The sequence below is a fragment of the Ursus arctos genome, unplaced genomic scaffold, assembly GCF_023065955.2.
Source record: "Ursus arctos isolate Adak ecotype North America unplaced genomic scaffold, UrsArc2.0 scaffold_6, whole genome shotgun sequence".
NCBI classification, from domain to species: Eukaryota; Metazoa; Chordata; class Mammalia; order Carnivora; family Ursidae; genus Ursus; species Ursus arctos.
This window is the reverse complement of record NW_026623078.1, coordinates 41,574,595-41,590,812: the sequence shown is the minus strand read 5'-3', so window position 1 is coordinate 41,590,812 and position 16,218 is coordinate 41,574,595. Positions and strand designations below refer to the sequence as shown.

The 16,218-nt window shown below is 34.1% G+C and overlaps 1 protein-coding gene across 1 annotated transcript in view; it reads left to right on the top strand.

The window, feature by feature from the left end:
• Positions 1–16,218, top strand: part of MMP16 (matrix metallopeptidase 16) — a 288,195-nt gene that overhangs the window by 253,144 nt on the left and 18,833 nt on the right. Inside the window, exon 8 of the mRNA XM_026495791.4 lies at positions 12,598–12,748. Coding sequence (XP_026351576.1) covers positions 12,598–12,748 — 151 coding nt within the window. The remainder of the gene's footprint in view (positions 1–12,597; positions 12,749–16,218) is intronic.

Here is a 16,218-nt window from a genome sequence, read left to right as displayed (position 1 = left end):
GTGATGTGAAGAGGATCAGGTGAAACCTGTACATGTAATCAGTTGCATTGCAGGAGAGGAGCCACAGTATTTGAGAACAGAAATATTTCATAATGAGCAGTAAGCTTGTTTAAATTTTATCCCAAAGGGAGACATTTTCTTTATTATACTGGGCAATTAGCATATCTTTTTCCTTTGCTGTGGAGGACACACACTCTATAACCCAAGACCGTTGCTATACAAATATCTTTTGAAATATAGTCCAGAACAAAGGCAATCATTGCCTCTGTTCATCAGACATGCTGAAAATCAAGCGACTTATGGAGAATTGTCTCCCATCACATAGTAGCAAATAATAGTCAAGAATTAAATTTTTTTTTTAAATTACAGTAGCATCAAAAAATATTAAAAACTTAGGGATCAATCCAAAAGATACATGAGTGACCTCTACACTGAAAACACAAACTTTTGTTAAATGAGTAAAGACAAATAAATGAACAAATATGTCTTATTAATGAGTTGGAAAACTCAATATTATTACAACTCTCACCAAATTTATCTGTACATTAAGTGCAATAACAATCAAAATCCCCACAAGGCTTTTTGTAGTAATTGTCATGCTGATGCTAAAATTCATGTGCAAATGCAAAAGACCTAGTATAGACAAAACCATTTCTAAAACACTAATTGACTTCAAGTCTTCAGTATGGCATTGTCATAAAGATTAAAAAAAAAAAAATCAGTGTAACAGAATAGAGAGTCCAGAAACAGACTAAAAAACAGATGGATAGGTAATTTTGACAAAGGTACAAAGGAAATTCAGTGAAGAAAAGATAATCTTTTCAACAAATGATGCTGAAACCATGGGATATCCGTATGCAAAAATATAAAATAAAGTAATCCAAACTTTGTACCATATACAGAAATTAACTCTAAATGGTCCTAACCTAAGTAGGGGTTATAACTATAAAACAACTAGAAAAAAAATAGGAGACAAATATATGTGACTTTGGTTTAGGGAAAATTTCTTATGTTTGATTTCAAAATCACAATCCATAAAAGAAACATTGATGAATTGGGCTTTATCAAAATTAAAAATTTCTGCTCTTCAAAGATACTTTTTTTTTTTTTAAAGATTTTATTTGTTTATTTGAGAGAGATAGACAGACAGCGAGAGAGGGAACACAAGCAGGGGGAGTGGGAGAGGAAGAAGCAGGCTCCCAGCGGAAGAGCCTGATGTGGGGCTCCATCCCATAACGCTGGGATCACGCCCTGAGCTGAAGGCAGACGCTTAACGACTGTGCCACCCAGGCGCCCCCAAAGATACTTTTAATAAAAAGATATGCCATAGACTAGGTATATGCAAACCATATATATGATGAAGGGTTTGTATCCAGAAGAAATAAAGAACTCTCAAAACTGAAAACAAACAAACAAAAACCAAGCAACTCAATAAAAATGAGCAAAGGATTTAAACAGAAACTTTACCAGGGTTGATACATGGATGGCAAATAACCACACACAAAGACGCTTACCAATATTAATCATTAGGGAAATGTAAATTAAAACCACCATGAGAGGGGTACCTGGGCGGCTCAGTCAGTTAAGTGTACAACTCTTGGTTCTGGTTCAGGTCATGATCTCAGGGTCGTGAGATCGAGCCCCACATGGAGCTCTTTGCTCCATGTGGCTTCTGCTTGAGATTCTCTCCTTCTCCCTCCCCCACCCCGCTCCTGTGTGCACGCTTGCTCTCTCTCTCAAATAAATAAATAAAATCTTTAAACACACACACACACAATGCGATACTACTGCATACTTAATAGAATGGCTAAAATTAAAAGTATTGATCATGCCAAGTGTTGACAATTCCTTTAAAAGTTAAATGCATAGTTATTGTATGATCCAGCCATTGCCCTCTTAGGTATTTTCCCAAGACAAATAAGAACATATGTCCAAAGACATCTACACAAATATTTAAAACAGCTGTATTTGTAATCACCCCAAATCAGAAGTAATTCTAATATCCTCAGCTGGTGAATGGATAATCAAGCTGGTATATCCATATAATGAAATGCTACTTAGCAATAAAAAGGATGAATTACTAATTTACACTACAACATGGATGAAACTCAAAGTAATTATGCTCAGTAAAAGAATTCAGACAAAAAAGAGTACTCATATTAAACTCTAGAAAATGGAAACTGATGTACAGTGACAGAAAGTTGCCCGAGGGCAGGTGAGAATTGAGCAGGAGGAAATACAAAGGAGCATGAGAAAATTTTAGGGTGATCAGTGTGTTCATTATTTTGATATATTGATATTTTGACAGATACATACATATGTGAAAACTTAACACATTATATACTGAAATAGGGGCTATTTATTGTCTGTTAATGGTACCACAATACAGTTTTACTAAAAAACAGCTTTACTAAGCACATCAGCTTATGTTGGTTACGTTGGAATAGTTTAAGTAACTATTTCATAAATTTAATATACTGGCGACTGTGGGTAGTAAAATTTTACTCCTGCATTATTCTACAGCATGTTAATTATGAGCATCCAGATTAACAGTATGCTGGTTTCAGTCCCTTACTTGAGCTCAGGGATAATTAAGCAGAGTGTCCCAGTATAGCAGTGATGCCTCATTGCCAGCAACCTCTCTTCTTGGGTACATTTCTATTATCATTGAGAATCATAATGCAGAACTAACAAAATCTTAATATAGATTAATCCGTTTATTGAAGATATATTTAAAACATTATATAATTTCAGTTTACTCTTAGAATTTACTGCTTACAATGATTTTAATGTATTTTCTAATAAGTATTTATATTGGAATGACTGTGTAAAATACAGATTGATGCTCGCATTTGAAATAATTTCATCATTGTTATTTTGTATTGCTTATCTATGTTATTTTTACTCTCTATTCTAATTTCCCTACTTATTTTTCTCTATTTTTTAATTATGTTGTACTATGTTATCACATATTTTTCCTTTAAGAGCCTTCAAATTTTTGTGTAATGAAGCAAGGTATAAGTAAATAGATAAATATTTAAAGAATTTTTTCATTCTGCCTCATATATGTATATGTGTGTATATTTGTTTTTAAGAAGCAAATATATAATATCTGCTTTTACTAATCAAGGTTCCCTCAGTGTAGCTGCTTATATTTGAATATGAGGCCTACGTACAAACCACACAGTTTCAGCTACTCAGCTATCTTAACATCATTCAGGTAAATCAAATATAACAGAGTAACATTTTGTAAGCAAAATCAACCCAGATATTTATATTCTCAATTACTAGTCATGTTCAGGCTGAATGGTTATGAGATAATAATATCAAAAATCAATGTTGAAAATTGAGTTAATGCAATTCTCTCAAGAACTGAAAATAATTTTTAAAATGAAGCTTCCAGTGTTGTCAACATCAGTAACAGTCAAAATCAAGTAGTTGAAAGGTCTCAAAATTCATATTGTTGCTATCACTTAATAACTTTAAGCAGTACTTATCATCCTCCTTGACAGTTTCATTTCAAGAGGCAAAAATCATTTATAGAATCGGAAGCAAAATATCTAGGATGTTAAAGGGCGGGGTAATAAAGTTTAAGAATAAGAAGGCATACAAAAGATGTGTATCAAAAAAGAAGAGTTGTCTAAAATATGTGGCACTGGAGAGTGGCAAAGAAAATAACTGGTTAAAAATTATTTACGTAACTTACATTATTCCTTTATTTCAAATACTCCTATAAACCAGCAATTTCCTTTTGCTTCCAGCAAATCTTCACTCTTGAAAGGTTTAGGTGTGCTAATGAAGTTCATTTGAAGTAGAAATACACTGTTTCTTACATAGTGCAATGGATAACCTAAAAGATCTTTTACTATAAATAGATGAATGCAATGATTACTTATTTCCCTATAGGAGGTAATGGAAAATTTATGCGTAAAGAGCTACACTAGATTAAGGAATCTACATTCAGTGGCTTTGATACACAGAAAAATAGATTCATAACGTGAATTGTGCTATTTTCTTGAATTATAAATATTCAGAGTATTTTAATATTAGTGTTTATGTTATATATTGACATGAAGTAATCCTCTAAACCAAGGGCCAAGCATATAATATTTGAAAACCTTTCTTGATCATTTACCTCTACTTATTCATAATAATTCAAAAAGTCTATGTTATGTTTTTATTATGGCTGTTTTTATTCACAATTTAAAGTACAATATTTACCCATCAGTAAAATTTGTATCTAATTTTTTTCTCATTTTCCAAAATTTTTATCATATCCTTTTATTTACTATGTTAGGTTTGAGCTCCCTGGGAAGCAAACACTGAGGTAAAGTTACCAAGAGAGAAGTAAGCCTCTGAAAAGCAAAGAGGGAAAAGTTAAGACTGGCTTGGAAAGCCTTGGACTATGCTGTAGATGTGACAGGGTCTTGGCAAACCAAACAAGGAGCTCGAGAGCAAAGACTGCCTATTGGAGGACTCTCGCGTAGGGCAGAAATGGCCAGGATTTAGGATGTGCCATGCTCAGTCATTGGCTGGATGCTGCCCAAAGAGAATGGCTTTGGCCCATCCCAAGGCACTTAGCTGACTTTCTGGCCCAATTATCAGATCCAGAGGCATTTCGTTGATAAATAGGTCAATTCTTTCTTGAAGAGAAGTCTAATAAACTGCCAAGTCAATGGCTGCCACATTTGTGGAAATATTCAAAACTCTCTGCTTACTAGATGATGTTGAACCTGGCAAAATAAATGCTGGTTACAAAAAGTCGAACGACCTCCATAGTTGGGCATTTGTTCAAATTTCTTGAGTAACCAGCCTATAAACAATACAGAAATTAGAACTTAATTCAAATAATTGGCACTAACATAGATCAGTGTACTTAATCATTTATTATTGATATTGTTTATTTGAATTGGTATCAAGCAAATTTGAACAGCAGAATATTGCATTATATAAAAATAATAACTGCCATGTATTGGGTACCATGATCTGAGTATAGTATGGATATATTATACATTTGATCTCTCATTATTTCCAGGTCCCTGAATGAGAGGTGTTAGTATCTAATGTACAAGAAAGAAAAGACTCAGATTTAGTTCCTTGCCCAAGATCTCGCAGCTAACAGCTGGCAGAGCTGTCACCCCTTAGTTCCATCTGCTTTCAAGGCCATTGAATGTTCCACTAAACCACAGAATCTAATACAGAAAATATTAATTCTTTATTACTTTTTTTAAATCCCTGAAGCGTTCTTTAAGAATATGTCAATGTTGAACAATAATTAGCCCAATAAACAATATTATTGAGTAATCTAACTGCAGCCTTCTTTTATATGAAGAAAATCCAGGCTTTAAGGAACTAATGTTCTATTCTTTAATGTAAAAGGACACATAGCAAATACGTTGTGGATCATATGGTTTTCAATCATAATTACCAAACTCTGTCATTGTAGGGTGAAAGCAGACTAGACTATATGTAATGAACAGGTGTGACTGTGTTCTGATAACATTTTATTTACAAAACCAGGCAACAGCTGGTGGCCCTAGTTTACTAGCCAGTGTTGTAATAGAAGATACAAAATATAAATGTGTAAGTAGAGTTTTGTGGCCTCCACAAGACAATAATATAGTTGCTTTTTTTTTAGTTAATAAATTATAAAGCATTTCTGATTACCGAGGATACAATGAACAAGGCATGAGCAGAATACAGTGGATTAATTAATAAACACTTCCAATAATAAATATGGAGTGATTACTTGATAAAGCAGGAAGGAAGCAGAAAATCATCAGCAATTCTGAAAGCCAGACAGAGTGTAAATGTGTTCTATTGAGAGAGTCAATTTGGAATAGCAAGTTGAGCACTGAATTAAAATACCTGGACTGCAGTACAAATATATTAGCAATTGGTTGTGTGCTTTTAAGCACATCACTTAACTTCTTTGGCCTGTAAAATAAATGTGTTAGGCTGGATTCTCAACCATTTTTCTGATCTAGTACATCTGAACAGTACAGTACACTCCCATTAGTAACAACGGGCCAGTCCAAGGACGTTAGAAAAGCATGTATGAATCTTAGCTTGATAAAAATTTTTAAAAATTTCAAGGGATTATTTGCTTAGTGCCTGTTTCCTCTGCTGCTCCATCAGCTTTATAAGAGCAAGAATCTGTGTGTTTCTTTCATTGGTATCTACAGCTCCTAGCTCAGTGACTGGCTATTAAGAGGCTCTTAATAAATGGATGGATGGATGGATGGATGGATGAATCTCATTGGTGAATTACTGGAATAGATGGTCTGTAAAGTTGTCTCCCAACTATAAACATTCTTTGAGGTTATTCTTTTTATTTATAAAGCTTCTCTGTCTTTAACTCAGATTTGTTGATATTTTCTTCTGCATTCTGCCAAGTACAATGTTAGTAAGGACCAGTTCTTTCCACTTGCTCCAGAATATGTGAACCTCATAGGAAATCCAGTAAATGCCTTCATTATGTCAAAGAGGCAATATTTTTCTTGAGAGCTAAACCATCTGATGGTAAGGTAGTTAAAAATCTACCTCTCCAGTGTAAAAAAAAAAAAAAAGTTGCGTATGAATCGCACATACTTAATCAAAACTGTTAACAAGAGAAATAAAGTTACTTCAACTTTGTCATGTGAAAATCTTATCAAGATATAAAAGGAACTGTATTATTGTATTAATTAGGTGTTTATTAATAAACACCTGGAGATTTAAATGTGTAACTCATAATCATTGTTGAGTTATTTTCTTGAATTCTAAGCCACAAATAGCAGGCAAGGTGGTGTTTTTCTTAATTTTTTTGTGTATAACTGCTGGGATCTCATCATATAACTCTATAGGAAATGTTTGCTGATGAGTTTTCTGTTTTGCTTTGTTTTTTGAAGGGAATATAACTGCATTAAAAAGGAAAAAAAAATCCCCTGCTGTAAATTCCTAAAAGGGGGAAAAATGCTAATTCAATGCTAATCTTCTATACAAAGGCCTTGATTATTAAAAGTGAGAGGCTCATTGTTTCTCCTTTTTATTGACTGAAAACTCTTGACCAACAGTATAGGGAAGTACTTCTGAAACACATTTTTTAAAAGTTTTTTCTCTTTTTTAAAAAAACAAGAATTTCCTGAAAGAACTGTAACTTTTTTTCTTTTTTCACACATTATTCCCTTCTGAGACACCCTGGAAAACATGAAGTAGGGTTCTATGAACATACTCTCATGTTACATGCAACAGGGCATCACTGTACAAGACCTGGAAAGAGTATGAAGAAATTTTCATGGGTAGGATAGAGATAAGTAACTACAAACAGAAGTATTCTAAAGCATAATAGAATGTTGCTGCTTAAAAGGAGACATAACCAACCCAGTTTAGCAGATAACAGGTTTACTTGAAATAGCAAGTACGGAACGCACTGGAACTATATTATCCTTTCCTATATAAAACTGAGATGAAAGGAAAGAATGCAACAGTCACTGAGATAGAAGCTAACATAGAACAGGACTTTCTTTTTATTGTATTGTTTTAAGACTTTCTATTTTAAAGGCTACAGAGACATGACTAAAATATAGAGCAAGCTGGGAAACAGCTGTTTGGATTTTCCATCTCACTAACTCTGGCAAGGAAGTGATCTGGGCCTTTGGGTGTTTTTTTCTTTATAACATATTCAAATTAAACAATGGCTTAGGATAGAGGTATATTTTTATGATAGTATTTCCCAACATACAGTCAAATATAATTACTTAAATAGCCCTCCAACATAATACTGGGACATGCCTTTTTATTTTCTCCAACTTGTTATTGATTAGAAAACTCATTTTTTTCTGCTCAACTAACAAGATTCAAGACTAAGGCCCACAATGTTATTTATGTAGACTTTTTATTTCTGTTTTGATCTTATATTTGCTTATTCATGTAATATTAAACATAGGTCTTTGAATTAATAACCATTTATTAAGTACCTACTACTTTCTAGGCATTATATATAATGGTGATAGACACAGTGTTTGTCCTGAAGTTGCTCACAGCCTAGAGCGGGTGGCAGGCTTGTGCTCCATTAAAGTACTAAGTTATATGTACTAAAAGTGTATTAAGTAACATGGTAAAGGAGAAGACTACATACTCTGGCAATGTAAGAGGCTCACCTTATTCAGATAGGAACTGCTTTCCAGAGAAATGATGTTAAGCTAGGTTTTGAAAGAGTCATACCCATTTTCCAGAAATGGAAATAAATGGAATGTAGATGAAATAAGAGACTCATATTGAGAAGAACCTTGAGATGACATGTAGATGAGTTTGGGTTTTATGCAGAATGCAATGGTAAACCACTGAAAATTTTAAACAAAAGAGAGATAAAATCAGGTATGCATTTTAGAGAAATCACTTTAATGACCTTGCGGAAGAGAGATAAAGTGGGACTGAAGGCAGGGAGATAAGAAAGGATATTGAAATAATATAAGCTAGAAAACAAAAGTGTTGCTCTTAAGGCACATGGATGGAAGACAGCATGGTACACTTGCTAAAAGCCAGCACTTTGGCTAACAGACTTGGGGCTCAAGCACATCTAATACCTTGTGTGATGTTTGGATGGCCAAAAATTAATACTGAACAGTCTTATTCAGTTAAAACAAAAATAAACCCAACCAGATTAATTGAGTTTAGGGGTGGGTGTGTGACAGGAAGTCATTGAAGAACTGGCTACACTTGCCATTTCTCTAATAAGCCTTCTTTCTCTCATCTGTTTGTAGCTTTGCTCTTTGCATCTACTCCATTCTCTTTTCTCTTTCAATTCCTCTCTCTGGTTACTCAATTTATACATCCTCATAATGTATGCTTGCCTATGGCCATCATGGCTCTTCAAGCCTCATACTATATAATTAATAGTCATTTCTTTCTGCCGAGTGGGAATGTCTCTCAATATTCCCTGGGTCACATTCCCAAGAAAGAAGAATGAATGGCTCTGCTCATCTCTGCTCATCTGCCTAAACTATGATCCATAACTCTGCAGAATTTTGACTGGCTTTAGACTTGGATGGTAATATATAGAGAAGATACAGAGAATAGTGGGGCCTACTTCAGAGCTTGGACCAAAACAATTACCTAAGAAGGAATAATTGAAAAGTTTACCTATATCAGTGACAATAAGAATAGACTGCAGGGGAGAGGTTCAAGGAAAAGTTTAGAAATCAAAGCAGCTGAATGTAATGATCCATCAGATATGAAACATAATAAACAGGGAGGCTTCAGATGTGATGCATTGGGTAATTAGCAGGCCGTCTACCCAAATAGGGAAAATAGGAAGAAAGGTCCTTTGATGAGTTCAAATTTGAACTTGTGGGTCAACTTTGTAGAAAATCCCAGTAGGTAGCTATATATACTGTTTGGCTTTCAAGAGCTATTTGGATTAGAGATAGCCATTTATGACCACTCTCTTTTTTGGCTTCTAAGGTTTTCTTTTAGTCTTCCTCCCTGCCTCTTCTACATCTTTTGCATTTGCCTACTCTTCTCTCCTCCCTTGTGATCTCTTTGAGGGCCATATATTTCTAGAAGCCTAGTTCTGGTTCCTCTTCATCTTCTCTATATATTCTTCCCTGGATAATTTCTTCAAATCCTAAAGTAGTAAATACCATATTTATGCTTGTTACTTACAAACTGTTATCTTCAAACTCACATATCCAGTTGCTTACTTCACATCTCAAACTCTTGATTTGAATCCCATACACTCCATACACCCCGGTCTTCTTTGGCTTATTTTATATCATTATTATTCTCTTGTTTACAAAAGTCAGAACTTAAAGATTATTCTTGATACTATCTTTTTTTTTTTTTTAATTCTCCACAGCCAGCCCACAAGCAATGTGTATCAATTCCATCTCCAAAATGTGTCATGACTCCATTTTCTTCCTTCCATCATTATTGCTGTCACCTTGTTACAGGCTATTGGCAAAGAATTTTTTAATTTAACTATTCAGTGGCTTCCTATTTCACTTAGAATAAAGTTTAGATTTTGACAAAGACCACATGATCCTTACCTCTGTCCTTAGCACACTCCTACAACATTGTGTTGAGCTCTCTAACAAGGTTCTTCCCATTAGGGCATGTTTCCTTGGTGTTTCTACCCCTTCAAACCAAATTCACTGTGTTGGCTTTTTGGAATTATGTAAGTTACAACTCACATGTCATCTGAATAAAGGGATCTTTCCTGTGTCTAGTATAAGCAACCCCCCCACCCAATCCCATCACTTTTACATTAATGTTTTTGCTTTTTTTGGTATCTTTACAATACTTTTCTCTCTGAAATCCTTTGTTTCCTTGTTTAAGGTCAATTTTCCCATACCTCTTCACTAGAATTTAAGCTCCAAGAGGCAGAGATGTTGCCCTTCTTATTCACTGCTACATCTCCAGTGCCTAACATGTTGCCTAGTAAGTGTACTAAGTTGTCGATGAATGATTCAATTAATTAATTCTTGCAAAAGACCATTGACGGGTCTTCTCCTTTCCATTCTTCTCTATATAGTCCATTTTCCACAAAAGTCAAAAAATTCTGTTTTGAAAATATAAAACAGATCAGATGCCCCATTAATTTAATCTCTGATGGTTTCCCATGCACTCAAAATAAGACCGAAACCCACCACATACATTTTCAGTACCACTCTCAAGAAGAGTGATTCATTACACTCCACTGATCTTTTCATTTTTAATCATACCAAACTCCTTTGCTTGGGATACTGTTCCTGACATTCATTGCATAGGTATCCTCTTCTTCTCTTTCTTTAAATTTTGGTTTCAGTGTTATTTCTTCAGAGAGGCTTTCCTGATCTCCTTACTTAAAGGAATTTCCCCCTTGGGATTTCTTTGTTCTCAGCCCCTGATATGTTTCCTTTGTAGCATTCAGTAGTTTTTCAATTACTACAATTATATTTTTGTATATTTGGTTTTCATCTGCCTAATCCACTGGAATGCAGGATGATCAGTATAGTGATCAGGTCTGTCTTGTTCTCTGTAGTATCCTTAGTACCTAACATGATAATTGGGACACTGAAGGTACTCAATAAATGTTGTTTTTTAAAAATGGTATCAAATGGTAGTAGAAGCTCTTGAAGTAAATAAGATTACTCCTGTTACAAACTAGAGCCACCTAACTAAATCTAGCCTGAAAACATGATATTTTTGCTTTGTGTTGTGTTGTGTTAGGCAGGAACCATGGTTTTAATCTTTTTTTCCTTAAAGTATAACATGAATGCTGCAGGCCTCATCTAGGGGTAGTACTGAAATGTGCTATCAAGTAAGGCTTACATCTATGAGAAAGAACAAGGATACTTTGTCAGATATTAATAGATATTAACTGTTTTACTTCACCAGATGTTAACCCCAGAAGGAGTTAGTAATAAGAGATACTAATTGCAAAAAGATTGGAAGGACCAGGGGAAGAAGACTTCAGGTGTGGGGTTGAGGGGAGATGGATATTTAGGGCAAATGTGACTTTTATGGAAGTGTCTCAATATTTGAACAGCCCACCCACTCCAGTCCTATAATCTCTAACTTGGCCCTTGTAAGGATTTAAATTTGGGACCCCCACCCTTACCACCTACCTCCTGATTTAGGATAAGAAGAGAGGAGGTCAGAGAACAAAGCCCTAGGAAATGTCAACATTTAAGAACTGAGGGGGGGGGGGAATAAGCCCAGAATGAAGCAGCTGGAGAAAAAAAGATCCCCCCCGACCCCCAAAAATGGGTTTCTAGCAGCTTAGAGAGAGAAGTGCTTTAAGTGGGCAACTGTGTCAATAGATAAGGGTAGAGAATTATTTCCTTGAAAGACATTACTGACTCCAGAACAAAAGTTTTGAGTGGACAGTAGGTGGTAAATCAACTTTCAGTGGGGTGAGGAATGGTTATAGGCTACTTGAGAGACATACCGAAGAGGGGAGTGGTATGCACAGTCTGCCAGAGGAAGTGTGTTGTCTGTAGATAATTTCAAAACAGCAGTATAACTGACTAAAGTTTGTCTTCTTTTTTAATATCGCCATGCTCTAGCAATTCCAAACAAGGTTAGGGTTAAAATTCTCCTCCCTTAGTTTACCATTCTTATTAAAGAGAGTGATAGTATAACAGCTAAAAGAGGGCATAGGGTCAAAGGAGGATGACTTTCTAAAATTAAAGGAACTTGTGAATGTTTGTAATAATAGGAAAGGATCAGCCTAGAGGATGTGTTTCAATAGAGTAGTGGTTATAATCAGTAAAGCAATCTGAGGGTATACAGAATGCACAAAACACAGTAATGATTTAGCCTTAAATAAAAATAGCACATCTAATTCCTAGAGGAAAAATCCTGATTCTTGATTCAGAATTGTTGTATTATGGCAAGTTGTAGATCTTTTTTATTTCTTAAATTAATTCACAAATTCTAATTATATTATTAAATAGTTACTCATTTTTCCACTTTTGAAGATAATCTTTCAACAATAATGTCCGTATTCCGAATGTGACTACTACTTATTTATGGATTTCATGTAAAATAGCTTTAAATGCCTTGTATTAATAGATATATTCTAATTTCTGACATTAAATTATTGTATTCTGCATTTGCACTTACTTCATACAGGTAACAAATACTGGGTGTTTAAAGATACAACTCTTCAACCTGGTTATCCTCATGACTTGATTACTCTTGGAAGTGGAATTCCTCCGCATGGTATTGATTCAGCAATTTGGTGGGAAGATGTTGGGAAAACCTATTTCTTCAAGGGGGACAGGTCGGTACACATTTCACATGTGGAAAATAGTTAACTAATGTTTAGCGAAGTTAATATTTCCACTCTATAATAGACATGTACTGTGTTAAGAAGGTGTGTGAATAAAAAGATAAGAATTAATGAGATAAAAATATTTTTAATGTATTTTAAAATAATATTCAAGATAATCTTCCTGTAATATGCCTAAATAATATGACCTTCTTATGAATGTATATGTTCTTCCTCTTCTGCTTAAGCTTAACATGACTATAAATCTGTGTAGGCAGTGTATATGTAATCTTGCAATGCATTTTCTTGTCATTTTACTTAACTTTATTTAAAAAGCACATTTTCACACAAGCTTTTTTTGTTTTGTTTTCATATTCAAAGTTAAATTTTTATACTTTGCACACTGTTAATTATAAACATTTTCAAACAATTTCAGTTTAGTCATGAGTTCTGTTTCTTAAGAAGCTAATTATTTAGGTACCAACAAACAAGTGTTATGAATTAGCCAAACAATCACTTAGCTTAAAGTGTAATATCCCTTCCCTGCAGCTCTCTTTCATTTCATTTCCTTTCCTTTTCTTTCATTTTTTTAATGACATTGGTAAAAATTAAGTGAACTGTTAGTCTTATGACTTGCAGTATCTACTAGGCTCCACTCCTGTGTACCTTTGATATAAATTACAGATAAAATGTAACTTAAAGTCTGTACTTTTTATTAATTTAAATTAATATTAGTAGAAAAAGTAATAGAGATGAAAAATAAATTTTTAATTACCATATTACTAGATGACACTCAATAGAATTTTTATTGGTATGTAGAAGAACTTAAATATGCATTTTACTGTGTTTTATAGTAAATTAAAAATACATACCCTTACACATAAACACACATATGAACAACAGGCTTTAATGCCCATCCAGCTAGTACCGAGTTTGCCGTATAATCTTGGCATAGTATAACTTTATAAAATGTCTTCAACTTTAGGAGAAAAATATGTAAGGATATAAACTTTATTTTACAGTTTACCATTTTTTAATTACAAGTGATTTCAAACATTGAGCTTTATCTGTGAACAAAAAACTCCTATAATTTTTCTCCATGGATAAGAATGTATACCTTTCAATTTGTTCTGTTGCTAGCTTTCTATATATTTGATTTGTTTATACTTCTATAGCAAAATGTTTTAATGCACTATCATGAAACTAAAATGCTAAATGATTACAAAATCACAAAACAAAAAAGGTCTATCAAACAAAAATTTTATTAAAGGAGAAGATGCTACTTATAGCCACAAAAAGTATATGATTCTCAGCAAGATAGAAGTGTAATAGAGTATGAAAGAAGAATGAAGAAATTGATGGGCACAGCATGGTGACCACTAATGAAAATAAATCTACAGACTTATAACATATTCTTTAAAATAACAACCCTGAAGATTGTTAGAGTTTAAGTCCCCAGCAGATTTAATTGCTTGAATGTACTCTTTCAGGACCAGGTTCAATAAGGAGTTTTTTGTTGTTTGGGGTTGGTTGGTTGGTTGGTTTTTGGAGAAATGTGTAGAAACAAAAGGCTGATTAAACACACTTCTGCAGGACAGAACATGAAGCTTAGCCTTAATGCAACAGTTTTCACAGGATTTCACAGATGGTAATAAAAACTGCCATTCTATTATCAGATAGCCTATTTTTTTCACACATGCAGGTATTACTTTTAAAATGTTTCTAATATAAAATTTAGCACTTATTGAAAAATTTAAGTTTAGAAACTAAATGTGCACTGCCTCAAATCAGTGAAATCAGTGAAGGTTAGATACCAAATTCATACTAGAATAAAGGCAAAAGTAAATGGGAAAAGGAGTTTTAGTTCATTTGTTTCCTGCTTGAGAAGCTACATGCAAATATAACAAAATATATAGAAGAAATACTTTAAGCTCTGCCTAAATAATTGGTTTTATAGGTTTAAAAACATTTAAAAGCAGGAATCCAGTTAATTTCCATGTGTGTGATCTTATGTAAGATTTCATAAGTCACAAATGTTTTGTAACATTTATGCAGATTACTTCATATTCACATAATTCTATAATTCCAAAATCAAAATTTATCAATATATTCATTCTAGATTGAAAGTATATGGACAAGACATTAAACTTCCTAACTGAAACATATAAACAACAATTTGGTTGTCACTTTTATTTATGAATTCAGCGAGTCTTTCTTCCTTATTGATATTGTATATTTTTAATACTTATCCATTTTTAATGTTTTACTTATTTTCTATGTAAATTTTTGAGAGAAAATATTGAAAATTGTTTTGTCCTTACTTACTTCTTATTCTCCCACTGCAATCTTTCTGCTTAAGAAGGGTAGTGGGGCAGGGAGGGGGGGAGTGGGTGTTGATTAATAGGTTTCCATTTCTCTAAGGCTAAGAGCAGAGAGGGTTTTAGAGATAATCTATTCCAGGTGTAAAAAGCTCAATTGCTTTAAAGGGTCAGGCAAATAAGGAATATACTACTGGGTACAGCAATAGTATGTAAGGCAATGATAGGGAGTGATGGGTACTGTAGTGAGCTGGAAAGTTCAAATACACTAGAAAAGCACTCAAAACCAGAATCATTTATTTAATTTGCTAGACAAACAAAGCACAGCTTTAAATTAGATTTGGTCCAAGTGCTACCATATGTCAGCTCTGAATCTTGTTCACATCCTACCCAGTGTGTAGACACACTCAATTATACTCTACAGGAATTCATCCTACTCTAGCCCAACCGCCCGTGGTGACAGTATGAATCTGAGACAGCCTTTTCCATTCTCAATAGCTCTAATTACTACTTTCTTAGGATTTCTATAGTAGTTCTGGCATAGCCCTCATTCGTTTATTCAAAAAAATATTTTGAGCACATATGATGTGACCTGTGCGAGAAAGGACCACAATTCTGCTCCCATGGCAGTTAATTTCTAGTAAAGGAGACAACAGTAAGCAAGTAAATGAACCTGAAACTTTAATGTTGAGAAATGCTACAAAGAAATAAAGCAAAGTGATAATGTGATAGAGACTCATGGGTGGTAAGGAACAGTTAGAAAATAAGTGTGGAAGTCAGAGAAGGCCTCACTTATGAAGGGGACACTAGAGTGGGTACTTGAATGGATGAAGTTTCAGCCACATGAAGGTGTTTGGAACAATATGTTGTAAGCAGATGACACAGTAGTGCAAAAGCAATAATACTGGAAAGTTTAACTCAGTTAAAACACTGTGGCTAGAGAATAGCAAGTTAAGTGGTAAAGATAGTCAAATAGGTCAGCAGGGACCAGATTATATGGGGCCCTATAGACCATAGCAAAGATTTTGGATTTTATTCTAAGTACAATGAAAAGGCATTAGAGGATTTTCAACAGGAAAGGGAAATGATCTTGTATTCACAAACATCACTATGGCTTCTGTGTGAAGAATGGGCTTCAGGAGTGGAAGCAAAGAGGGTAACTGG